The sequence below is a fragment of the Podarcis muralis genome, chromosome 9 (genome assembly GCF_964188315.1).
Source record: "Podarcis muralis chromosome 9, rPodMur119.hap1.1, whole genome shotgun sequence".
Taxonomy (NCBI): Eukaryota; Metazoa; Chordata; class Lepidosauria; order Squamata; family Lacertidae; genus Podarcis; species Podarcis muralis.
This window is the reverse complement of record NC_135663.1, coordinates 38,275,041-38,302,560: the sequence shown is the minus strand read 5'-3', so window position 1 is coordinate 38,302,560 and position 27,520 is coordinate 38,275,041. Positions and strand designations below refer to the sequence as shown.

Sequence of the window (27,520 nt, the reverse complement as noted above, 5' to 3'; positions counted from 1 at the left end):
GCTTCATGGCTGCTTCTTCTTCTTCTTCTTCTTCTTCTTCTTCTTCTTCTTCTTCTTCTTCTTCTTCTTCTTCTTGTTTTAAAAGCTGTTGGAAATCTTCCTGCCTGCAGTTTGTAGAGGCCTTCAACTAAAGAAGTTGGCAAAACTATTGTCCCTTAACAGGAGACACACACTTAAAACAAAAAGTGACTGACAGACTAAATCAGGGTTAATTGCTTGGCTAAATGCATTGTTGTAAGTTAACTTGTGCCCATTTAGAGGTGTCAGAAACATGGAGTTTGGCTTTGAGCCCTTCTGTGTGTTTGCATAGTAGGCATTAATCATTATACTCATTACCAGAGTTAACTGACCACTTCCGAGCAATAGTGAAAATTGAGGTCATCAGTCTTTCTTGTTAAACCAGAGAGATCTCTCTCACATTATATTAATCATTAGCTCACAAATTGTGCAACATTTATGCTTGATTTTCTTCTGCTAGGAACAAACTTTATCTTCTTTTTCCTCCCTCCGCCTTGTATATGTCTATCTATAAATGCCATCTTAATTATGGTGGGTTAACCTCTGTCACCTCTACATAACAAATAATAATAATAAATGAACTTGTTACCTAATTGAAGTACAAGCACTTGTTCCAGACATCAGTATTCATTAAGTCCTACTGCCAGATTCAATAGCTGTAGCTGGAATTGGTCAGTCTGATTTCCTGATATGAAGCAACATTTTTATGGAGATCGTTACTTCTGCACTTCTTTTGTATTTTTACTTCTTTGTGTGTGATCAACTTGTGTTACAGTATCAGTGTCTCAGTTTGGAATGTCTCAGTTTCATTTGGAACAAAGTTTGATGAATGGAACAGTTAAACATCAGAATCAACAAAATGAGCAGATTAGTCAAAGAACACGATACTTCCTTTTAAATTATTTCTGGGAGAGGCCTTGAAACAATGGTCGTTGCCTTACTACCATGAAGAAGATTAATCTCTTAAAGCTGAGATTTCCCAACATCTGAAGTACTGAGGCAATCAAAAAATAATCTGAAAGTTGTCTTTTAAAGTGCTTTCAGTACCCCTGGTTATTAGATAGGAGAGCAACAGATATTTCCTAACTAATATTTGTTCATGTTCCTGGGTTTAAAAAAAACACACCACACCCTCTAGTTTCATTGACAATTTTAGGAAATGGCCTTGTATGAAATGAAGTAAGGACATAAACTCTTTGTGAATGAGATATTGTTTAAAACCAAGAATTTTTCCAAGCAAGTGGAGAATTGCTATATTTTTAAACAGGTTTTTGTTTGCTTGTTACATTTCTCTGTTTAGCTGGCCTTTGCACGATTTGAGTTTGGCACCGTATTTTAGGGGTTATTAAAAATTCGGTGATGCGGTGGGGTTTTTGTGTTGGCATAAGGAGTGGAGCCAAAGAATTGGAATGTGATTGTTGTTCCATACGTTTCCTGCATCTTCTGTTGTTTCAACAATACTTGGCAAACCGAAAAACTAAGAGCAGCCTGTAGAACGTTATTATTTAGTCTAAGAAGCTGAACACACTCTTGAGCTGCGATAAGCATGCCTGTGTTGGGGGGAATTATCTAGGACTGATGATGACAAATAAATGAATTAAAAGGAAGACAAAATTTTTAGTAAAAATGCTCACTTCTTTAAGGTTTGTTTTCCTGCTGGTCTAAGCATATATTTACAGCATAGTAGGGACGCTGTGGGTTAAATCACAGAGCCTAGGACTTGCCGATCAGAAGGTTGTCGGTTCGAATCCCTGCGACGGGGTGAGCTCCCAATGCTCAGTCCCTGCTCCTGCCAACCTAGCAGTTCGAAAAGCACGTCAAAGTGCAAGTAGATAAATAGGTACCGCTCCGGCGGGAAGGTAAACAGCATTTTCATGTGCTGCTCTGGTTCGCCAGAAGCAGCTTAATCATGCTGGCCAATAAAGCGAGATGAGCACCGCAACCCCAGAGTCGGTCACAACTGGACCTAATGGTCAGGGGTCCCTTTACCTTTACCTTTAAGCATATATTGCTTGTATGGAAATAGTAGAAAGGCAATGAGTAATTACATATTCAAGTACTGCTGTTTAATATTTACTTAATGCCAGAACTGTGTAAGGCATTGCAGTGATATGAGCCATGCCCTGGAGGCTTATGTGGCACCCCAGACATAACAACATGCTAAACATACTTTCTTTCTTAGGATAATGGCATTCCAAGTGATAGAAAGTGACTTGCAAATAGAATAACTTTGATTCCTCACTTTCCCTTGCTCACCTGCTTTAGTGTATTTGCATAGGAATACTTTAAGTACTGCAATCATCCCTGTGCAGTTATTGTAGAAAAACAATTTCATTCTGTTTCTGTATGTGCAATATGCTTCAATTGACCTTTCTGGATTTGGGGCTCTTCATTTTATAGGCATTAGAAACTGTGATTTATTTATTTTTTAAAACCCTACAAAACTCCACCACAGAAATTATGCCTTTTAAAGAGTGTCATGTCTCTCCCCGCCCCCGCCCCCCGCAATGTTGGTTTTGGCTACTTTCCAGCTTTGAGAACCTCACACTGCTTCAAGAGTGTACATAAGTGGGAACATACTAATCAGTTATATGAAATATTTTACTACGTTTCATTATAATCTACTTACTAAAGTGGAAAAACCTTTTTAGCACGCTAAATTCATTTGCTCTAATTTTTGTTTGATTTAGTGCATGTGGCATTTTCAAACACACCTCTTACAGAGCTAATTTTATCTGGTTCACAGCCATACTAAGAGAAATTCTTGATTACCACCATATTTTAAATCAGTGCCGGATTTACGTATAAGCTAAACAAGCTATAGCTTAGGGCCCCACTCTCTTGGGGGGCCCAAAAAAATTTAAAGGAAAAAAACCTGGATGTACATTTCCAAAATATAAGATAAAAAAAAAAAACCCTACATACAGCAACAGTGTTTTATTTTGTGTTGCGTAGGCTTTTGTGATGTAAGTAATGGGCCCCACCTGCTAGCCTGGTTTGCTCATTTCTATATACAGGGTGCCTACATTCTGCATGGACTGGTTGCATGGCAACATGTGCAAATTGCTTTAGATACCTATTAGGTCCATAAATTACCATATAGCATATATTCAACACAAAAAACAGTGACAATTTGTTGTTGACAAAGGACAGCTGGACATATAAAAGGCTCCATTACCTTCAGTAGCTTAGGGCCTCCTCAAACCTAAATCTGGCCCCGATTTTATGGAATATTTAAAAACGTATGTTTAAAAAGAGGATTGTGGTGTTGCCACAGCAGAACCCTTCACTTTAGGCTTCAGAATACCAGTTGCTAGAAACCAAGGGAGGGGACTGTTCTCTTGTGCTCGGGTCCTGCATCTTGGCTTCCCATAAGCACCTGTTTGGCCACTGTGAGAACAGGATGCTGGACTAGGTGGGTCACTGGCCCCATCCAGAAGGTTCTCCTTATGTTCTTACATGAGTTAATGATTTGGTGGTCCTGACATTTTTTGTTGAAACCGCAAGTCAGGACCCCTGAAGTTGGTTCAAGGCTCTAATGCTGGTAACATGCTTGGGCTGGAGAGTTCCAGTGTCTTAACCAATACCTTTCCATTCACTTCATTCTCAGGAGTGGGTCCACATGCAACCTCTGTTGTACACACACAGCTCTGTGTGACACTGAAGTGAATGGGGAAAGCTGTGATCATGCAGGAGTCTCTTTGTCTGATATGAATTACAATAGCACATGCTTGCGATAACTAAACATACTAACATTTTCCCCCTCAACCATTTTATTGAAAAAGTTTTCACTGATAACAATGAACCCAAATCCCCCATCCCACTCCATCAAGTAAAGTGCAATCACAAAATCAAATATGTAAGCTCGTCTTCCCTCACTTTTCCCTGTGCTCCTAGGATTATGGCAAATATTTGTTTCCTACAAGGATAAAACTGGTGAAGGGGACTACTCTTTTGCATTCATAATAGAGAGACCAAGGTGATCCAATGCATGGCCCTCGAGGCCTTTTTTAGTGGCCCTCGGCAACATTTGACATGCCCCCCACCAGTCCTCACACTGCCTTCCCAAAGCTTTGTAGTGATTTTCTTGCTTTCAGAAGGATGTGGCAGGGCTCTTGGACCCTGCCAGAGACTCACACCTCCTTTCCAAAGCCCTGTGCCTCGCTTACCCAGCTTTGGGAAAGCAGCATGAGAGCTAGGGTGGATGGGTGCCAAATTTGGGTCTCACTCCCTGCCCCCCATGCAACAAGGCAGTGTGAAACCCATGGGTTCCATGTCAAAATATTCTTGCGATCAAATTGGTATGAAAAATTGGACCACTCTAAGATAGACTATGGTAAATTGTTGTTTCCTCCTCTTTCAGTATATGCTTCTGATGGTGATGAGAAAGGAAGCTCAGGGTGGTAGTCCTACTGAACATACTTGTCCAAAGAGTGTGACCTTTTCTATATGATGTTAAACATCAAGCACTCTTGAAATGAGGTCCTGAATACCAAACTTCGCTTTGCTTTCCCATTTTGTTCTGTTGAGTTTCATCATTAAGTCTGCTGAATTTTGTTGTTGAATTCAAACCTTCCTTCTCCACCTGGTTGCTTCTGTGCTCACTCACAGTGTTCACTCACAAGAAGCTCCCTATTTGCCTCAAAGCAAGATGCATTTCTTGGGTGCAACAAAAGTTCTTCCATCCATTTAAGAAATCCCATTGCGGTGGAGCTCGTCCAATGCACCTGTATCAATGGAGGCAGCCTATGAAATACATTGAGGCCACCGTGATAGAGCTGCTGTTGAATTGCAAATAGACCTCCCATTTTGGAATTCAGTGTAGACTTCTAAAATTTAAATGGTCTGGCGAATGTATGCTAGAAACACTACAAATCACTTCCTGTATCTCTTGAACCATCCAAAGGAACAAGATAAAACCAGCATTTATCTTCCTGATAAAGTTACCCTAAATAAACAGAGTCCTTTTAAAGGCCTCATTAGGACTTGAAGCAAAGTTAAAGACATGCTTTGAAAGTCACCTTCAGCATAATAAGGCTTCCTTTTTTAATATGCATTTTGAACCTCCAATATAGTTGATGTGCCTCCAATTATTACATTATTGGCAACCTGTAAAAAAATCATCCATCTTAAATCACTAGATCAGCAGATAGACGGATTTACTGGAGTATTTTAGTGGCACTGTTTAGGTATAATTGTTTCATAATCTACACAAAAGAAACAGAGGGGAAATGAATATTTGGAGCATGTTGAAAGACACATGCAAAGGAAGGAAAAACATCTACAAGGCCTGCTGAGAATACTGTAACAGCATAATTGTAGAAAATAGGAGGGAGGGAGCAAAGGAAGGAAGAAGGGGGCAAATACATATTAGAACAGAGATATAGAACAATCATGTGTTTGTTGTAATCTGATAATGGAATGAGCAGTATGATCTATGAAAGATAAAGCAGGAGAGGCAATGCCTTTTAATTGAAAATTTCTTATTTTGTTTTGTTAAAGTTTAACACATCCTGTTTATCAAACATTCACTGTTAACATAAATGGCCTCTCCTTCAGTATTTGTACAGATTATTCTAGCAGTTCTGTTCATTTAGCTCAGAGTATCGCCTGCTTTCTTCCTTCGCGTCCCTTTTGAAGGGAATATAGGAAAAATCTTTGTAGCTGAAAGTGCACACGCATTTTGAGCTTCACAGGCATATTTGAACTTGTCTATGGGAAGAGGTGATGGAGGCAACAGGGCAGGGGCAGGCCAAGAAGAAAAGAAATAGGAATATCCACTAAAGATAAAAGATATGTGAATCTATAAAGTCCAACATATGCTGGCCCTATGAAAGCATATTAAGTTATTGGTTCCTTTTGCTGAATGTAATGGAGGGAAACAGTGTCCCCCCCCCCCCTTTCCTAGCATACTGCCTCTCATTGGTTTTCACATCTTCCCAGTGGGAATAGATAAAGCTATGTTACATCTTCTAAAGCACACAGGAGTGTTAATTAGTGTAAAGTGGTTGTGTAGTATTGTCAGTTTCGATATATTAACCATATCGGAGATCTGAAGTACTGAACTTCCTTGCTTATATGCATAATTACTTAGGTACCCATTTAATTGAGTTTTTTTTTGGCACTGGCTGCCAATTAGCTTCCAGGCCTAATTCAGAGCACCCGTTTTGACCTATAAAGCCTTAAGCAGTTCAGGGCCGCAATACCTCAAGGACAGCCCCTCCTCATATTGCCTGCCCTGGGCCCTGCGCTCATCATCTGAGACCCTTCTTCATGTGCCCGCTTCACAAGAGGTCTGAAGCATGGCAACACGAGAACGGGCCATTTCTGTGATGATTCGCTGTTTGTGGAATGCTTTCTCCAAGGAGACTTGCCTGGTGTTCTCATTACATATCTTTCTCTGTGAAAACAAAATTATATGAAATAAAATCCCACCATACTGAATAGAAATGATCAGCATGTTTCTGTACCTTAGATAGGTGTAATTTATGTGTCATTTTTTCTTGCAATAACTAAATTCAAAATAGAATTTGATTCTTTCTAAATAGGAGAGATCTATGGGACTAAGGGTTTTGAGCCAATGATGGTTGAACCCTATTGAGCTAGTCCTCTTTGTCCGGGACATTTTATTCATGCTTAGAACATGGTGAAAGAGAGCTGGATGGGCATATTGGAAATGTGCATATATCTGCCAGTGCTTATTATTTATTTGCTTGTTTTATGCATTTGTACTTCCCTTCCTCAATAGGAAGAGCTGTAGCTCAATGTTAGAACATCTGCTTTGCATGCAGATGGTCCCAGGTTCAGTCCTCGTCATCTCCAGCTGTATAAATTTTATTGAATGAATGAATGAATATGCCTGATGGTCTCTTGTTCTGCCTGTATATGTACCTCTGTGTGTATGTACACATAGAACTAAGGTGGGAAACACCCCCTATCTTAATACTCGTTGTAGAGATGCTACATCAACGTTGCGAGTGTACACTTTTGAACCGCCCTTGGGATGCAATTAGAAAAGAAGCCAGATAATATCACGTTAAACCACTTTGTAGTAATATTAGACAATGCCGCTTTTATAAAAGAATATTTGCAGAAATAGTATCTTGGGGAGAAGATTGTTTCTGAAAATGAAAGTGGAAACTCTAGATGGTATAGAGAGTTGGAAGACTGAAGATGTGAAGTCAATGTGCATACTAATTATTATGAAATATCTAATTTACTTGGGAAAATGAGCCATATTCCTTTTGTGCCTTGCTTAAACATTTGCTTTTCTCCTTTTAATTGTGTTATTTTAACATGTGCTTTAACAGAAAGGTGAAGAGTAGAAAAAATTATGAAACGGGGAATTAAAGTACTGTAATGAACAACTGATCTCTCCATCGTTGATAAAGATACTTTGGCTGCAGTTCCCAGTCCACTTACTTGAGAATAGTTCCATTTAGTCAGCAAAATAATAGAAGCTACGATATGGAAGGAGGAAACAGCAGAGATATTCAGACTAAAGCGAAAGTTAGAATAAGAGAGAAGCAGAGATAATGGATAAAAAAAAGGAGAAAGAACACTGAAGATAAAATAAGTAGTAGAAGCAATCTAGGTCAGCAAAGAAAGATGAAATAAATGGTATAATCCACCAGAAACTTGTGCAAGCCCTAGGTAAATTGTGCTCAACCATTTTAGAAAGAAAATAACCTTAAAAGGAATGACAAAGTAGTTGATTGAACTGAATATTCCTATTATCACATAGTTTTAATGCAGGGGGGAAGTATATTAAAGTTGCATACGTATACACACTCTGGAATTAACTTGTGAGCATAGGTGCATGAGGCACTGTGTGAGGGTTCAGGTTTTTGGAGCCTGGCGTGTTTACTCAGATGATGTGAACCTTGTGCCTTGATGACTCAAAATAGGTGTAGTTGTTGGTTGGTTAATTAATTTACCGCTTAATGCCAAAATAGTCTTTTAAGTGATTTACAAAATTTTTTTTTTTAAATTACACATTATAAAATACACCATAAAACAATCCCATTAAAACATCAAAACATTTAATCATTAATGTTGGTGGTTAAAATATGCAATGAAATAATCCTCAGGTACACTGTGTCATGTATTTTCTCTAGGGTCCTCAGGCCTCTTGATTTAATTATCTCTTTAGCTTGTTTAGCAACATGAAGTTGTTTCTGGTTATGGCCATATTGTTGCTGATGCTCCCCTTTGTTTATAAAAATAACGAATGATTATGGATGTGATTTCCTTCTACAATCCCAGGTGGGCTCTTGTTTAGGAATGCTGTGGTCACGGTGATAATCTGTCACTCTGGAGCTGGGTGGCAGAGGCACATGCACCCCAGGCAGGATCAGGGCCCCCTGAAGGTAAATCAGCAGTCTTAAGACATCTTTGGAACAGGAGACTAAGCATCTCACCAGAAAAGGATGGCTTCTCAGGACAAGAGGGAAAGCAAATGGCTAATAATTCCAAGAGAGGTTAATCCAATAGCAGAGAAATGTAGCAGGGAATATGGAAGGTGGTGTGACAAAGCTGGGAAAAGAATAAATGGGTTAACCTTGAATTAGACTACCTGTGACCTGACAGTTCAGTGCTCAGGTGCACTGAGTCCTATGCTAGCACAGTGAAAATGATCAGTGTTCAGGGGAAATGTTGATTATGAAAATACATTGCATGGAGACAGACTTTAAATTATAGGAGTATGAAAATCAGTTTGTGTGTGCATGCACACATTTGCGAGTGTGTGTGTGTGTGTGTGTGTGAGAGAGAGAGAGAGAGAGAGAGAGAGAGAGAGAGAGTGAGTGATCGCATCATCTTGTTATTTTTTTCTTGATTTTAAAGCATTCTTTCCTCTCTTTTTTTCTTGAACAGACCTCTGGAAATTTACATTTGTTCATGACACAGCTGTGCAGGCTCTGATTCCTTTAAATCTGTGTGCTGTAACTCAGTAATTCCCTCCCCCTCCCCCTCCCCTCAAAAAAAACAACAACAACTTTGCAAGCTTCTGGCACACCCTTGATCTACTTTTTGTAAATTACAATTAATTAAATTACTGTACATACACCTGAGCAATGCAGGCCATTATTTATTAGTTTACTGTTGCTACTGCATAGTCAGAATGCACTGGTTTAAACAGAATTGGGGAAGTTAATTATCACAAGCTTTAGTTTGCTCTAATAATAAGTAACCAGTTATGGAGAGAAACTGAACATAGGTGTAATATTTTATTAAGTGGTAGGAATTTGGGCATGTAGTTGAATTTGCATTGCAGAATTTCGAGGGACTGCCCTAATCTGTTTCCCGGGTTGTTCCAACCAGTTCAAGAGCAGTAAAACAAGGTTATGTAATTGACATGTGATGTAGCCTAAAATAGTGAGTGCAAACATAGGCTGCTGTTGCTGGGCAGTTGGCAACTGCTTTGAAAAAAAACTGTTCACTGTATAAGAGAGAACATTTTAAAATCGAAACGTATAGCTCAGTTTTAAAAATCTCACAAAATGGAAAAGTTTGCGGACTTCCCCTGCCCTCCCCCAGTAAAATACAGTGATGGTTTTTTTTAAAGCTTGAAACAACAGATGTTGTCAATTGTGCTTTGTTTTAAAAATGATGAGTATTAATATTGAAAGAGAGAAATGGCATGATGGCTGTGTGCCTATCTTTCTGTGTTTTAAAACATATCACTTGCTGAGGATGGGCTTGCGTTGTACATAATACTGTTAAAGTGAAATATTATTTAGCAGTCATGTTTCACCACTTAGGAGATTGCAGGCATGCGGTGATATAACAGCACTGATTTAAGTAAGCGAGGTATTGACTTGAAAGCTGCCAGGAAAAGTTGTATTTCACATGCAGCTGGGTGAGTCAAAAGGAAAGGCGGCTGCTGAATTATATGATTTTTGTTCTGCAGCAGTAAAGACTGCTTCGCTGAGCTAAGGCAGAGAGGGGCAGATCCCTCCACTACAGAGAAAGGCCTGTTTGATAGCTAGATTTCCAAGAGATGCGTCCTCCCTGCCCCCAGTCGCCTTTTCCTCATTGATTTTCCACAGCATATTTTCATTCCATTCCACTGGGCAAATAATTAAAACAGCCAGTTTCAGAAGTGAAACGAGACCCAAACTAAGTATGTGAACTTAATGTAGCCAAGGGGCTGTTAATAATGTTTATTTATGAGCATGAAGCAAGCTTATGAATGTGAAGAAAGAATCTGGCCTTGGTTCCATCCCTCTGTAAGTTAGGAAGTACAATCTGTGGAGCTGAGTTTTCTTAAAGCCCAAATGAAAAATCACACAGGTATGCATGGCATCATTTCACTACATTTCACTACATTGGTATCATCAGAATAAAACCCCCTTTCTACAACACCCATTCTAGGGATGTCCTAGGACCTAGGTAATATATTCCCAAAGTCCAAATTACTTAATTAGCACAATATGCAGAAACATTATCCTAGCTCTGAAAACTCTACATTCTGTAGCCATTTTGTCAAGCCATATTAATACGTACGAAAAGCAATCCATTCAGCATAAGGAGCAGTGGATTTTTATCCTGATCATCGGCTGTTGTGCAACTGCCTGTGTTGTGGTTGTCATTTTCTTGGTCCACTCAAGGGTGATGTGGATTTTGCTGAAAGGGATGGGAAGGCAGGGAAATTAGGCTGCTATGCCTCATTGTTGATTTATTGCAACATGAAAGGCTACTTCCCAACAGCCTTGTTTCAAAGTTTCTCATGGGCCTGTTGGAAGGTTAGATTTGATTACTTTGTGTCTTTAAAATGAACATAACATAAAAAGTGCATGGGTAGAGGGGATGTTACATTTTAACAGTTCAGCTAAATTCAGTCTTTTGAAAGTTGCCCCCTAAAACATACAAGTGTGGGGGAAAACACAGTACAGTGGTACCTCGGGTTAAGTACTTAATTCGTTCTGGAGGTCCATTCTTAACCTGAAACTGTTCTTAACCTGAAGCACCACTTTAGCTAATGGGGCCTCCTGCTGCCGCTGTGCCGCTGGAGCACGATTTCTGTTCTCATCCTGAAGCAAAGTTCTTAACCCAAGGTAATATTTCTGGGTTAGCGGAGTCTGTAACCTGAAGTGTATGTAACCTGAAGCGTCTGTAACCCGAGGTACCACTGTACAGACCAAACCTGACTGTTCCTTTTAAGCAAGAGCAGAGTTCTTAATTGCTCATCTGAGAAAACCTGGTCCGTAAACTTTGAATAATGCACCTGACCAGCTTTGTGGTTCTGGTGCAAAGAAAGGGTTCTCTTTGGCTGATGGTGAACATAAGAACATTCAAGCTGGATCAGACCAAAAGCCCTTTCCAGTTCAGTATCCTATTCTCGCAGTGGCCAACCAGGTGCTTCGGGGAAGCCCCCAAACCAAATATAAACACAACAGCCCTCTCCTGTTTTTCCCCAGTAACTCCTTCGGTAACTTCTTTCCTTGGTAAGCATAGTACATTCAGAGGGTTGTACGCCATGTGTCCCTTGCACCAATGGATGGGCACCTTTGTGCAACTGACAAACAGACTGCTGTTTGAGGGTGGGGGTGTATTGCTGATGCCTCTGCATCACCTGCTTCTGCATCACTTCCCATACTGTGATGGTGGAGGATCTCCAAACCCTACAGTGTTTTCCTTCAGGGAAGAAACAATCAGAAACTCATACCTGCATTCCTCTAGCAGGAGCATACCGCATGTTGAGTTCCAACCCAGGGCATGCAATATGGCTGAATTTCGTAAACTGGGCTTTTACCTTTTGCGGGTGGGACTTGATTAGCAACAACACAGGGATTTATTTATTTTCTGAGACTATTAGGGTGATTCCATTAGCCTCAATTTCTTCTGTAGTGAATGATCACTGTGCTTATTTTGCATGCATTTAAGCCAGAGGGCCATGATCACCCTTGGTAAAACTCCGAAAGGCTTTGGTCAGCATGGATGTGACTCTTCTCACAAACATGCACAACACACACAGGGACACTCCCCTAGTCTTCAGCTGATCCATTTAGATCAGCTGAAGAGGGCACATAAAACACGCAGGGAACAAACAGACAGACGCACACTCACACTCATGGATCAGCGCTTCCTTTTTGCTTATCAGATCACTCATCTGATGAGTGAGGGCACAGTCTGTACTCCAGTGTGGCACTGGACTAAGCAGAGAAACTGAAACCTCTCTGCCTGACCCAGCACCAGGATGAGGATAAAAAAATGCACCACCTCTGCTGCTGGCGCTCTGTATTTTCCTCCTCAGTGGTAGTGCCGCCACCAGAAAATTAGATCAGGGACTGCCAGGCCACCAGGGAAGGCTTTCTAGACTATATCAAGCCTGCAAGCCAGCAGTTCACCACCCCTGATTTAAGCTTTAATTGAACTCTCACTAGCCACGCTTTTCGCATGTCTTTTGCCATTTTGACCCCATTTTGTACAGTTTGACCTCTGTATCCTTGTGTTTATAAACCTGTTCACTCGGAATAATGCTTTTTTGCATTTGATAAAGTGAATTCAGGTCCGTGAAAGCTGGAACTCTGGACTACATATATAATGTGTATTAGCCTTTATGGTGCTACAAAGGTCTCTGTTGTTTTTGCTACCTCTTTGGAAGTTTTTACTAAAGAAGTAACTTTCCTGATTTTATGCTCTTCATTTATGAATTCTGTTCTGCTCTCTTGGGTATTGTGCTGCAGGGCTCTTTTCTTTTAAAAACTGTTTTATGATTTAATGTGGTGTGCTGCATCAGGTGCTCTGGAGGGTTTGTGTTTAAAAAGAGGTAATAGTAGATTGCAAACAAGGGAGAAATCCCTTCTTTCATCTCTAAGTCTTTATACAGTTGAATGCAGTAGAATATAACTTTTTTCTTTTTCTTTTTCTTTTGTTAATGCAGGGCAACACAATTATTTATGTGCTGGACGGAATGACTGTATAATTGATAAGATTCGAAGAAAAAACTGCCCAGCTTGCCGATTACAGAAATGTCTTCAAGCTGGAATGAATTTGGGAGGTAAGCATATATCATTACTAGATAAACATGTCTATTCTTAAACTGGTATCAGCTGGATGGTCTCAGAAGTTTTATCCTGAATTACTCAACTAAGAAAGAAGTATTATACAAAAGCTACTAAAACCCTATTGTCATTCTAGGTTTTTTCCTTTTTTTTGAAATATGTATTTTATAGCTCAGAATAAGGAAAGTGGGTGTTAGATGATGACAGTAATTTTAGTGGAGTTTCACACAGCTAAGAAGATTAAAGCATCAGGAGTTGTGCGGGGTTTTTTGGTGGTGCTGTGGGAACGTTCCAAAAGAATATCAAAATAGAATTAACTGAAAGAAAGTTCAAGCTATGTGTTATCTGCCAGATTTCCTGCTAATTTCCAGCCTAGTAATATATATATGTATATTAAAAATGGGCAGAGTGATCCAAGATTGTGGGGAGAGCAAGAACCAAAGGCAGACAGACCGCATCTTCCTAGGCTTTTGCCGGGCTTCTGCTGGCAGGTTGGAAGATGGCAGTGATGATGGTGGGTGTCCCTCCTTCCCCTTTTCCCCTTCCAGTTCATTTTCTTTTTGTTATTTTAAAAGCAGTTTTGTCTCTCATTGATACCAATGGGAGAGAAGCAAACTGCATGTGTAGCGTAGTTGGTTTTCCTGTTGTTGGGTATGTCAGAAGGAGAGGTCTGCGGGATCTTTGTTCTCCAGCCTCTTCCCACACACCCTCAACATGCCTATGGAAATCCTTCTCTTTTCCCTTTCTGACATCTCTGAGTCAGAGATGAACCAGCTTCAGGTATTCCCACAGCCTCAGAAAGGGGGTATCAGATGTCAAGACTCTGTCTCTGAAGGCGAACCTTTCTATCCGTCCTCTGAGAGGAAGTGCTGGTGGATTCTATGTGCCCTATATTCATTATTAAATTGAGTAATCTCTTTTAGCAGTATAATTTCATACCTGCGCTATGAAGATACAAAAGTCCATTTCTAGCCAGGCCTCTCATAAATGTAAGGTTTCAAGTTGAGCTGGGCCAAAGTATCACCAAAATATTTTCGTGTGTGAGGTGAAGGGGGTTGTTCGGTAGAAAAGGTGTTCTGCGTACCTTTGTTATTTTTGTGGGTGTTTAGCCACTCAGTCGTTTTTACCTGCCTTCTGTGTATCTCTGAGCAGGGGGAAGTAAAAGGACAGCTGTCGTCCAACATATGTCCAACATATTCTAATATCTTTCTAATTACAACTGATTTCATAAATCACCTCACTTGTAGGGACCTCAAGCAGAAGGAAGCATGTCCCCAAATCGCCTAAGCAACATCTCTTTTTGTGCTGCACTGCAACCTTGCAGCACAGCAAGGGAACAAAGGAGCAGGTCCTTGTGCTACCACAGCATTGCAGTTGTGTACTTCCTTCCTCTTGCCCCTTGCAAAGATCAAAGCTCACCCAGTATGAAGAGTTTTCTCCCTTTACAATGTGTCTGTGAAAGGGGGGCGACTTCTCAGCCAGCAAATCTTTGTTTTGACTCCACTGCAGAAACTGTAGTGAATGGAGGCTTAAGATGATGTAACAGCGTTTGGAAACAGCGTTTCACGGGCAGAATGCCCTCTGTCCTTGAATTTTAGAAGCAAATGACATGTAAAATCAGCAGCAGCAGCATCATTAACCTGCATTTGCAACAAAACATATTTATGCTATAAGTATTCCAGTGGTGGTAAGCTGTAGCTGACTAAAAGAAGAATGACGGTCGAGGGTAGAAGGGGCGGGGGGAGACTTACAGAAATTGCCCTTCGGTTGCACAGGAAGGAAGGAAACTAAAGACTCCAGGCAGGAATTGGGAGGGGAGGGTGAAATTCAGATGAAGAGCAGGGACTGGCTCTTGGGAGTAGCAAAGTTCAGCCAGAGGGAACAGTTGGATGTGGAAGCAACCGGGGGTGGGGGTGGGGGTGGGGAGCTGGAAGGAGGATCGGCCAGTCTTAATTCTAGTAGAGATTAAGTTGTTTCAACAAAGTTAGCAGGAGGGTGCGATGAAGGTGCTTACTTTAGCTACAGGATAGTGCCAGAGAAATTAAGGAGGGATGAAGGATGATGCAGAAAGATGGTTCTTTAATATTAGAATGTTTGCTAAACCTGGAATATGGTTTTAAAGAACAAAATATTTCAATTGCTCACATAAATAGCTCATTTCTAAATTTTATTTATGAAGTGTATCTTGTTCCTAAAGTAATCCAGAAAATAACTTAGTCTACATCCAGCATTTAATTTTTTTAATTAGCTCAAATGAACTGTGAATCTGGTGAATCAATCTAACTGATTCACTATTTTGGTCAGTATGGTTAGAGTATGATAACTTTTCTAGATTTAGCAAGAAATTTGTGTGCTATTATCTAAACTTAAGATAATGTTTAGTTTCCATGGAATAAGCTGGAATCAGTGAGGAGGAGGAGGAGGAGAAAAAGACCTGTAGCCTGGTATGTACTTAAAGGGTGTGTTATGTGAACTTTAGTGCAAATTGCATCAGATTTCATTTGAGCACTATTTTCAAAAGAAAATATTTGATTGACTTCAGATAAGATCAGCAGGGTATTCTATGTTTTTGTAGAATTTTGCTCAATTGTTTGTTCTTTTAATGTGAGATTTATATTGCTAAAGTATAGGGAACCTGTGTAAGGTTTTCTGGATAGGAAGAACATTACAGGATTTCATGTTGGAATCAGTAAGATATCTCCTCATAAAACAATGACCTCTAATTTACCTACTTATCTTCCATATTGTCATTTAAGGTGTGTTTACTCTGGCCTATAATGTAATCTAAGAGGCTCTGTAGCCTAGAGCCAGACCACCTATGGCCATGAGCCTGTCGGTTTTCATAAATTAAGCAGCACCTGGCTACTCTTAGAAGAGAAAGCTGCAAGTAAATCCAAGTTGCTAACAGCAGTTGAGTTGGTGATTTATTATAAGGTGTTATCTTGATATATTCTTTCCTCTAAGTTATTGCTTGACATCCAGTCCTGCAGTTGTTCCCCAACTGCGTTTTTGGCTTTTGGGGCTAAGCATGGCCCGGTCATCCTCAACCCATCTTATTTAGGACACTCGAGACTTAAATTGTTCCATTCAGGATATGGAAGCCCACTTATCTTGTCACATGTATGTCCTGAATAATTGGATAAATTCTTTGATTTGGCGTCTATAGTGTCAATCAGAATTTAGTCGGGCAGTTTCTGTCACACAAACCACCACAATGTCTTCCAATTAGTTCTTGCAATGTGTTCCAATTCCTTGGTGTAATATACATTATCCACCGGGCATCCCAGCTTGCAATGTACAAGGCTGTTTGTGTAGACCCATTTGACTCTGAGTTCAGATCTGAATCAACCTTGGGTACCCTAATGGATGACGTTTATTGAGGTCCCATCAGCATTATGCATTTAAAGCAGTATCAAACTCTTTAAATAGTTTTTAAGGGGGCTGAGGTTTCTTAGGCCCTGTTTCCTTCATAGAGCTGCAATTTCCAGGGTGCTTTAACAGACAATACCTCTTTTCAGGAAAGTCTGGAAATAGTAGCTTGGGGACGGGGTGGGGGTGGGGGAATAGTGGTTCCTATGCCCAATCAATAGGTCAGTTACCTGCTCTGGACAGGATGCACTCTCTCTGAAGGAACAGGTACACAGTATTGAGGTGCTTCTAGATCTATCTCTGTTGCTTGATGCATAGGTTGTCTCAGTGGCCAAGAGTGCCTTTTATCAGCTTTGATTGCTAAGATAGCTATGACTGGTTTTGGTAAGATAGCTGTGACTTGGTCCAGGCATTGGTAACGTCAGTATTGGATTACTGTAGCATGTGAGGCTTCCCTTGGAAATAGTCTGGAAGCTGCAGGTAATGCCATTGTTCAGGGTTTTGCTCCTAGCATTTAGCTTTGGGCCAGGCCACCTGAGGAACCACCTTCCATCATCTACCCCTCCTGGCAATAGTATTCTTCTGATGGGGCCTTGTTAAGAGGGGTAGCTGGCAACAAACAAACAAAAATAGTCTTTTAGTGCTGCAGCTCCAGCTCTCTGAAATCAGATTCCTATTGAAACTAGACAAGCAGCTAGCATTCTTCCTTCTGGGTGGCATATGAAAACCTTTATTTTGAATATTCTTCCCTGATTTGTAACTCAGCCATTTTGTACATTGAAATTGATATTTTAAGACTTGATTTTACACTGCTGTGTATATATTTAGTTCTTCTATACATTCTGATATTTTTATTGTAAATGGCCGGGAAGCCATTTCTAAATTCATTAATAATAATAAATATAAATAATATAAATATAAATATTCTGTCTGTGAAAGGCAGAACAACAGAATCAAAAATGTATGTATGGGTGGGTGGGTGGATGCATGAGGTTTTGCTAGCAAGGGCACATAAGGGCACAATATAAGTAGGCAATCTGCATTTATGGATCTCTTCTTTCTCATGTGGTTTGCTGGAGTTCTGGTTTCAACACATCTGAGTAAGCAGTGCAGGATCTTTCTGAGTGGGAGTACATGTCTATGTTGGTTGATCTCTTTCCACACTTATTTTTCTTTTGTTGATTACATCCCACCCTGAGTAATCTCTAAAAAAGAATGTGAAATTATCCTAAATAGATAAACTCTCATTTTCTTACCCATTACTTCCTTATATATTTCCTTCCTGATAAATTTAGGAATGGGTTGAGAGTCAGACCTCCCTAACTGTGCATCTTAAAGCTAAGAAACTGAGACTTGCATAGCCAAACATCTCCTTGCAGCTACTTCTTAACAAGCACCTTTTAAGATGATGACTGGGGAAAGTAATGTGGGAGCCAACATCTGCCCTGAATGAGCCTATAGTCTCTATTTCTGAAGAAGCCCATCATTGGGACTAGATGTTCTGCTCAGTATGTATTACTTTGGTCTTCCTTCCATGCGTTCAGATCATGCTAACAGATCCTTAGAGTGCCATTCTCATCATATGCAAAGCTCATTGTCTCAAGGAGTAAGATTCTCTCCATAGGATAGCTCACCAATTTCCTCTGCTATGCCCTTGTTTGATAAGCATTTGGATACATTAACTATTCTTATTTGTTGTAGCATTTTTGGTGGTTCTCATTCATCTCTAGGCATTTCAGAGATCTGTCCCTTCAAATGGTTTAGAACACTGTGTGTGGTGAAGCCTTATAAGATCAGTGGGCACCTTCCTCTCTATTCATTAGGTTGTGGCTAATGTCTGCACTTCTCTGTCTTGAGCACCCTTTCATGAGAAAACCAATAGGATAGGGCAGAAACATAGCCTTGTGACCCAGTGATCTTCCTTTAGTCCAAACATTCTTCTAGTGTCAAGTCAATAAACTGACCTTCATGGTATTTTTGTAGACCTTCATTGGTCTACATTTTTGTCACATTGTGCACATTTTGCTTCTTGTTTCTCTGCAGCATCTCCAGAAGTCATTCTTCTCGATGCCCAACTCCAAAGTTCTTGTCCTTGCTATTTCTTAACTTCACTAATGCAGCCTTCACTTTCCCTTCCAAGTTTCCACGTCATCATATTGACTGCATCCAAAATGATTCTGCAGAAATGAATAATCCAGTCTGCTTCATGGACAGATGCAAGCCTAATTTTAAAAAGAGGCATAATATACACAGAGCGACATTATCAGTTTTTTGCTGCCTTTCTTCCAGTAAAATCTCAGTTAAGGTAAATGGAGATATAAGGTTGGCAATTTTAGCACAATGGAAGCCCTGCAGACACAACAATTTCTGTTGGATACCAGCACTTCCTTTCTGGAAGAGAAGCCACATGATGACTCCTGAATTTGGCATCTGCACTGCATTAGTACTGTTTCCTTTTCAGAATTCTACTTTTATGTTATTTTTTTGAGGGGGGTGGAATCCAGAGTTCTTTGTATACCCATAATAAAGTCGCTCAATAACCCTATTCAGGCAACCTGACTCACAAGTTGAATCAATGCGTGGGGCCATGCCGATTAGCCTAACCCTCGATTTGTCTTGCTCTGAATCTCCCTGCTCCATGGCATCTGCACAAATGTATGCAGAAAGAAGAAACTTCACAAATACAGCTGTATACACTTAGAACTCTCATGCAAGCTGGAGCCTTCTTTGAAATCAGGGTTCCGGGTTCAATAGAAGCCTTCACATGTACAAATGTGCATAGTAAGCAGGGTAAAGGTTTCCTCTCTGCAGCCAGTCATGGAGCGCATGCAGACACCTGGGAAAAATCCTAATTGGAGCACCCAGCATCAGGGGAGGACTAGCGAGTGTGGCCTGGGCAGGCATATATTGGGTGGCCTGAACAGGACTAATGTCTCCTATCAAAGCAGTAGTTGTGCATTTGAAAAACAGACAGTTCTTTAAGACATTCCTGTTGAAATATTCTCAGAGTCGAGTAGTAATTTCATGCTCTTTATTTCAGCTCATAGGGATAGTGATTGAATTTCCCCCCAAACCTCAGGCTTTATATACATTATTTACACAATGAATACCGTCTGATGAGTTGATTATGTTTCCCTCCTGGCGCCTGATTGGGCTGCTGCTGCAGGCCAATCAGTTGTTGCATCCTAGTATCCGACCTAGTATCCTGCTGTTCTAGGTTCATTTAAAAAAATACTAACGGATCTTTCTGGTTCTTACTGTATTAAGTCGTTGTGACCCTTAGGTGTCATTCATACTATTTTTTTATTGAAGAAAGCTGATAGCATTTTGCTAAAATTCTTCCCGTATTCCTCCCTCACCCACAGCTCGAAAGTCAAAGAAGTTGGGCAAATTAAAAGGGATCCACGATGAACCGCAGCAGCAGCAGCAGCAGCAGCCGCCACCCCAAAGTCCAGAAGAAGGAACAACGTATATCGCTCCAGCAAAAGAACCTTCTGTAAACACAGCACTTGTTCCTCACTTATCTGCAGTTTCACCGGCACTTACTCCCTCGCCTGCTATGGTCCTTGAGAACATTGAACCTGAAATTGTATATGCTGGGTATGACGGCTCCAAGCCGGATACGGCAGAACACCTGCTCTCCACTTTAAACCGTCTTGCTGGCAAGCAGATGATTCAGGTGGTAAAGTGGGCAAAGATACTTCCAGGTAAGGGGGCTCCTCTAGCATATCCCTCTTGGCTTTCAGGCATGCCTTGCCCAAAAGAACTTGGTAAGAATACTTTCCCTGTATCAACATTTAATTAATAGCTTCCTCTGAGGAAGCAATAGACCTTTGTGTGTGAGACACTGCTTGTGTCAGTGAATGGAAATTTAAACTTCCTCTCCCAACAATGCATGCATGTGTTTTGCATAAGCTATTGCCTAAATAAAATTAATATTTGTTTAGAACACATGAAAACATAGCATCCAACTGCTCCAAGTTGGACAGAAACCCAACAGCCATTCTTAGGCCTTCTCCCCGAGATATATATTGTTTCATTATATTTTTTTAATGGGCTCATGAGGACTCTGACCTGGAATTATTTCAAACGAGAGAGGCAAAACCATGAAAATTGTGAAATAACAGTAAGGATGTAAATTGTCCCTTACATATACTGACTGGATTTCCCTCCATTTCCTTGGGATTAGGGTACAAAGTATGTCAATTACACATGATGTTAGCCATGTAGTTTTGCCATTAAAGATGGTTTGTTTTGAAAACTAGCCAGTGGGGAAGAAGGGCCATATGGATCGGGACCATAGTGTGTTAGGGTAGAGGGCTCTGCCCTCCCCACTCATGCACTTGGCAGTTGAAATTGCAAGTGCAGAGGGCCCAGTCCAGATTGGATCCATAGCAGGGCAAAGGGTAAAAGACACAGCCCCCACATACTTCCTTGGATTTAAGGGTGGAGATAAAGTCAGATGCAGTTTGGACCCTGGAGGGCGTGGTTTCCTAGCAAGCCTGAACCTCAACACCTCTCTCTAAAAATTAATCACTGTTATTTATATTTTATTTATATATTTTATATATTATTTATATTTTATTTTAACATATTTCATTGTTAAAAATGGATGTGGATAAACTGCCTGCACAATGGTATTTTGTTTTCCATACTTATGATGGTGGTAAAGTAGCTCACTGATCTATAAATGCTGTTTTTGATTTGTTGTTCTGTTCTTCAGGTTTTCGAAGCTTGCCTCTTGAGGACCAAATTACTCTAATCCAATATTCTTGGATGTGTCTATCGTCATTTGCCTTGAGCTGGAGATCATACAGGCATACAAATAGCCAGTTCCTCTATTTTGCTCCTGATTTAGTCTTTAATGAGTAAGTTATCTATCAAATATTTGCTTTTACAAAGGAAGAATAAATAGAGCACTATTAGAGATGCAGAGATGCAAAACCCGCAAAATATGGATGCCAATGAAAGAGAGCACAGGAAATATCTTTCTGAGAAACCTTCCTCCTACCCATCCATTTGATCCATATCTGCCATTGTGTCGGATACTGTTTCCAAAGCATTAACATTCCATTGGCTTTGAAATGTAGCCGATATGAAACCTAGATGAACAGAAAACATCATTCTTCCCTCCCCCCCTTTGGTGCCTACTGTAGTTTGGAGGACTCTCTACCTTTCAGTATACAAAAACACCCATATTGCTGGTTTTTCTAAGCACATTCACAGAATAGTTCTTTTGTATACAGCTAGCAGTTTGCCCAGCGTGTGTTCATGATGATTATAATTCCTTTTCTTTGCAGTCTTGAAAGAAACCAAAATGTTTTAATGAAGCATTCCTAGCTTCATATTATCGCTATAACTGCTGGGGGTGGGGAGCCATTCCATGTCTGTCTTCCTTTCTGTTTTAAATTCACCTTTAAAGCCTTGCCCATGCTAGTCTCCAGATTCTTAAGATGCTTTGTCTGGCATGTGCCATGTGCTGTGTGTGATGAAGGTATTTGGAATGTATTAAACTGTTACACTTGCATATTTGCTATACTGTTGCAATATTGTTATTTGTCCTGTGATACATATGTTATGTGGGTTGCAGTGGAACACTATTGCTGTAGATGTTTTCTTCTACAGACTAGCAGTTCAGGTTGAGCTTCATTTGTGGATAAAGTAACATGTAAACCAGACTGTCCCAATGTAGATAGCAAAGTCATCCCCATAATCTCAGCAGCTCAGTCGGTAGAGCATGAGGCTCTTAATAATAAAAAATAATAATAATATTTTATTTATATCTCTCCCTCCCCAGCCAAAGCCGGGCTCAGAGAGGCTAACAAGCAGTCCAAAATCAGATTAATGGCAACCATTGGGCTAGAGTTCTATGAGGATTACAGAAGGAGGGGGTCAGACTATGCCTTGGCCAAAGGCCTGGTGGAACAGCTTGCAGGCCCTGCGGAAAAATGTCAAGTCCTGCAGGGTCCTTGTTTCTTGTGACAGAGCATTCCACCAGATCGGGGCCACAGCCGAAAAAGCCCTGGCTCTGGTTGAGGCCAGCCTAACCTCCCTGTGGCCCGGGACCTCCCAGATGTTTTTGTTTGAAGTCCGTAAGGTCCTCCGTGGGACATACCAGGAGAGGCGGTCCCGTAGATACGAGGGTCCTAGGCCGTATAGGGCTTTAAAGGTTAAAACCAGCACCTTAAACCTGATCCTGTACTCCACCAGGAGCCAGCGCAGCTGGTATAGCACCAGGTGAATGTGATCCTGCAGCGAGGACCCCGTAAGGAGTCTCGCCACGGCATTCTGCACCTGCTAGAGTTTCTGGGTCAGTCTCAAGGGCAGCCCCACGTAATCTCAGGGCCATGGGTTCAAGCTACATGTCGGGCCAAAAGATTTCGGTATCGCATGGGGTTGGACTAAATGACCCCTGTGGTCCCTTCCAACTCTACATTTCTATGATCTACGAACTGCAAACACTGCTGCTGTGATGGTGAACTGTATTTATGAATGCCAGATTCACACTGTGGCATTATTCACCCAAGAAGGTCTTCAAGGAGTGTTAGGCTACTTGTATAAGGAAGGCTCATCACCACTACTCAGCCTCCTGAGGTCACACTGTTCCCTACATCAGACAGCTGCTCCGTATGATGATGCTGGCCCTGAAGAGTTGTTGGGTCTTTCGCCTTCTAGACCTAAGAGGGAAGGGCCCCATAGCTCAGGGACAGAGCATCTGTCTGCATTGCATGCACAAGGTCCCATGTTCAATCCCTGGCGTCTCCAGATAGGGCTCAGAGACAACCTCCTCTGTAATCCTGGAGAGCCACTGTCAGTCAGTGCAGGCAGTACTGAGCTAGATAAGTACAAGTCAGCTTCCCATGTTCCTATTTTGGCTTAGCTATTTTAGCTAATTTGAAGGGAATTGAACTAGATTGGGGTCCCGGTCGCATCCAACTCTACGATTCTATGAGTCTAACATCTAAAAACATTTTCTGTTCTTCAATTCCTTTTATTAGCCAAAAACTGATGGAGTTGCTGCTTGGCCCATATATAAACATTAAGCATGGGGGTTCTTTCTGCGACTACAAAGGGTTTGATGAAATTCACATATGATTTTACTATTCATCAGGTGTAACTTACTACTAGTACCCCTAGTAGAGTCAGTGCAGGGGAACAGTATGCTCAGATTAATATGAAACCAATAGCATAGCTAACAAATAAGTGCAGGGTTTTTTTCAATGTTAGATTTTAAAAGTGTTTCCCAAAAAGTAGGTCAGAAACCAGTAGTGTGCAGCTAGTTTATTGCCTAATGATAAGCACTGGGTTTTTGGGCCATAAAGCATATTTCTGGAGTTTGGAATCAACAAATAGATATGGGCAGTGCAGCTGGCGTGCTGTATTTTGAAGGGGCACTTATTTTTAAGAAACTTTTTTTGTGATGCATCCTTTCAGTTTAAATATGCTATACCGTGGTGGTACAGAAAGGCAAATCTGAAAGCAGGTTAGGCAGCTAGAATTCACATGGGATGAATAAGTGTCCTTGGCTACTGCAGACAACTCTATGTCAGTTACAGATAGGTAGCCGTGTTGGTCTGCCATAGTCAAAACAAAAAAAATCCTTCCAGTAGCACCTTAAAGACCAACTAAGTTAGTTCTTGGTATGAGCTTTCGTGTGCATGCAGAAGTATCTGAAGAAGTGTGCATGCACACGAAAGCTCATACCAAGAACTAACTTAGTTGGTCTTTAAGGTGCTACTGGAAGGAATTTTTTTGTTTTAACTCTATGTCAGTGAATCATGAATTGAAATGGGCAATGAAGATGGGTAATGCTAAGAACCAGTCATATTTTCAGTTAAGATCCAGTACATTAGGCCTTAGTTATAGCTAGGATTTTTAACATTTTCCTTTTCTAATTGATTTTATAAGTGTTCTGGTTAAATAACCATTCGGATGAGTGCCTTTCTATTGTGTCATGTGCAGTCACTGTGGGAATCCTTGCTGAACTTGAGAGCAATGGGTTTATCATTGCATAACACACTGTAAGGCCGCAGCTACCTCTGCGTGACCTTTCAGCTATTTCAGCTTGTAACTCTTCCTGGTATCCTGAACAGCTAATTCTGTGTTAACAGTTAAGGAGGGGAAGAGTAAAATAAAAGGCTGTGTTTTCAAGCATATCAGATTTACTTTAATTGTACAGTTTCGGAGGAGGAAAAGCTCGTTTGCTGTCATTGTTGCATTTAGCAGAGTATTATTCCACAACTTTCATAGGTCATTTGCTATATTGCCTTTCCTACTGACATTCGTTTTGCTTTCGCTCTGTTAATCCCATGGGCCTAATTTTAGGAAGCCTTTTATAATCTTGTAAATATTAATAAAACATTAACACCTATGTTATTTAAGTATTTGGCCAGAGAATTTTTGCCATTGGTCTGACAGTGAGATGTACATTTAATGGGAAAGGGTTGTAATTCATGATCTTGTTGGAGAATCAACCAAGTATTTTTGGTATACTATCCCATATTTTTTTCTGCTTCAGAAGGCCTGGACTTCATGGAAATGTGTACCAAAAGTTTAACAAGAAGTGCAGACACTCACATTGGATAGATATTCTTATTAACAACTTACATCAGTATTTCTCAACCTTTTTTTTTAATCCCATGCTCCTTTTAGCTAATATTTTAAAAAATCCATACCCCTAATTATTTTATTTGACTATTCAAAAGGATTGAAATATTGCAACTTTAATTATAAATCATATTTTTGGGCTTAATAATGAAGGCAAATGAAAGTACTTAAATTATTTTTTTTAAACTTCAAATTTTCACAAAAAAAACCACATAAAATTTCAAAGTGTCAGTTTCAATTACATGACAAGCTGTGTGCTTGCCACAAGCTTTTGGATTTAGTGTGTTGTGGAAGACAGAACACTCCTTAGGTCACCTTCAGCATCCAGACTGTTGTGCTGCTTTGTTTTAATAGCTATAAGAGCAGAAATACTAACTCTACAAAGGCACGTATGCAGAGGAAAATAGCAATTTCCATTCCAAGCTGTACTTGTCACAATCAGCACTGCTTCCATTCTGCTGCACTTAGGCTTCCCACCAAATACTATGTTATGCATCTCACTGTCTGCTATTTAGCAGAAGTTATGGATATATTTACAGAACTTACAGAACTTTTGTTCCCATGTAAAGGAAATGTCAAAGCAGTGTAAAAACAAGGCCGTTAATTAATGTGATGTGAACAAATTCCATTCTTGATCAGAGAGATACATGCAAACTGCCACAATTTCCACTTCCTTTTCTGCCTTCATCAGTATTCTCCAACATCTGTAGCTGACAGCACCAATTATCTGGTGGGCTGGACATGAGGGGGAAACAAGTCCTGGACTCTGTTTAGGTTCCTCTTGGCCCATATCCCAGATGACTGCTGCTGTCAGAACATACAGTGCTGCTGATCTTGCAGAAACACGGTTTACATACATTTGGTGCTTTATGTGGCATACTGCATCCCTTCTCCCGGGCCCAGTGCTGGTTATGTATTTCTCAGATGGAGGGGAACTTATGCTCAAGTGGTGTAGCAGCCATAGTTCTTCTGTTGCACTGGAGTATCTTTGGAGCTTTATAGGACATAATGCTTTCTGTAATACATTTTCATATGTAGTCTGTACCTGCACTGCTGTAACTTGGTGTATTCTGGTATTCTGTTCTTGTAAAAGTGGATATGGGGAATTATTGGGTTGCTGTTTTTATTTTGATTAGCTATTTTGAGGTCTTGTATTTTGATATTGTCCTGTGAACCGCCCTGAGACCTCCAGGTATAGGGCAGTATATCGATTCTATAAATAATACTAATACTAATACCAAAATACTACTAATAAAAGAATCATAACCAGTAAGCACATGTGCCATTGAATTCTAAGCAAACTGTTACTGAAGGAGATTTTTCCACTGCTATGGAAATAATAATAATAATAAACATCAGGATCATGAGAGCATTTGAAGGTGCTGGAATATCTTTATAGAATAAATCAGTAGTATAAGGCTGAGTTTCACAGTACAAGAGGAAAAGAAATAATGTTTTCATTACACCTGACTACCAGTTGTTGGGGAATATACGTTGGGAGGGTGCTGTTGCACTTATATCCTGCTTGCGGATTTCTCATAGGCATTTGGTTGGCCCATGTGGGAAAAGGATGATAGACTAGATGGGTTCTTCTAGCAGGGCTCTCCTCTGTATCAGTTCCTTGCTTTGTAGTGGTGGCTACTTAGTCTTGTGAACATGTCGTTGCCTTCTCTGTTGGAAGCTTTCTGTGTGACACTTCCTACCTGGTTTTTAGTGCTGTCTTTGTGCAAGCCTTGACACTGGAGGAGGAAGAGGAGTGGGGGGGGGGAGCGCACTGCCCCCGGCAGCGCAATCCCCAAGGTGCCATTGTGGCTCCCCACCCACCCACCCATGCTGGGAACCCCGCCCCCGCAAGCGGCACACCCCGCTCCACCCCTGACTGGTCTCCTCCCCCGGTGCCGGAGCATGAAGCTCCACCACTGAGTCTTGATCCATGGCTGGGGCCACAATATCTTACCCTATTGGAGAGATGAGCCCAGAGCCTCCATAGAAGTAATGTGAAAAAAAGAGGGAAAGAACTGAAAAATGTCAGGATATAGTTGTGAAAGCAGAATGGGTGGTATCTTGATGTCTGGCCTTCTTTGAGATTTGAGTGCTGCAGTGGGGAAATGCTTGGTTGAGAGAGAAATGGATAAATAAGTAAACATGTTTTTTTAAAAAACGAGGTGTGTTGCTCTTTGCCAATGACATCATGGCCACTATCTGAATAGATGTCTATCAGATTTGCATAACTGCTTTCCGTACAACAGTCTTTATTGCAATAGATAGGGAAAGGACCTCTGCATTCCTTGAAACATAAATAACAACTGTGCAGTTATTGTGTAACAAAATGATTACCTTGCTTGAAAGGACTGAAAATGGTTTTAGACGCTTTCACAACTTGCTGCAATTCAGGTGCTGCAATTTGTACAACCCAGCTGGAGATGGGCCTTTGAGAGAATTTTGCACCGGTCTTTCAAGTCTCTATAGTGGTACCTCTGCTTACAAACACCTCAGGTTACAAACACTTCGGGTTACAG

The 27,520-nt window shown here is 40.7% G+C and overlaps 1 protein-coding gene across 13 annotated transcripts in view; it reads left to right on the top strand.

Annotated features, from left to right (window-relative positions):
- NR3C2 (nuclear receptor subfamily 3 group C member 2) overlaps positions 1 to 27,520 on the top strand; it is a 133,727-nt gene that overhangs the window by 87,806 nt on the left and 18,401 nt on the right. For 12 of the 13 annotated variants that reach the window (XM_028745215.2, XM_077934080.1, XM_028745209.2 and 9 more), the window contains 3 exons: positions 12,905 to 13,021; positions 19,760 to 20,101; positions 21,118 to 21,262. In XM_028745215.2, coding sequence (XP_028601048.2) covers positions 12,905 to 13,021; positions 19,760 to 20,101; positions 21,118 to 21,262 — 604 coding nt within the window. Of the gene's footprint in view, positions 1 to 12,904; positions 13,022 to 19,759; positions 20,102 to 21,117; positions 21,267 to 27,520 lie in introns of those variants that run through there. The other variant, XM_077934085.1, reaches the window with a different exon arrangement.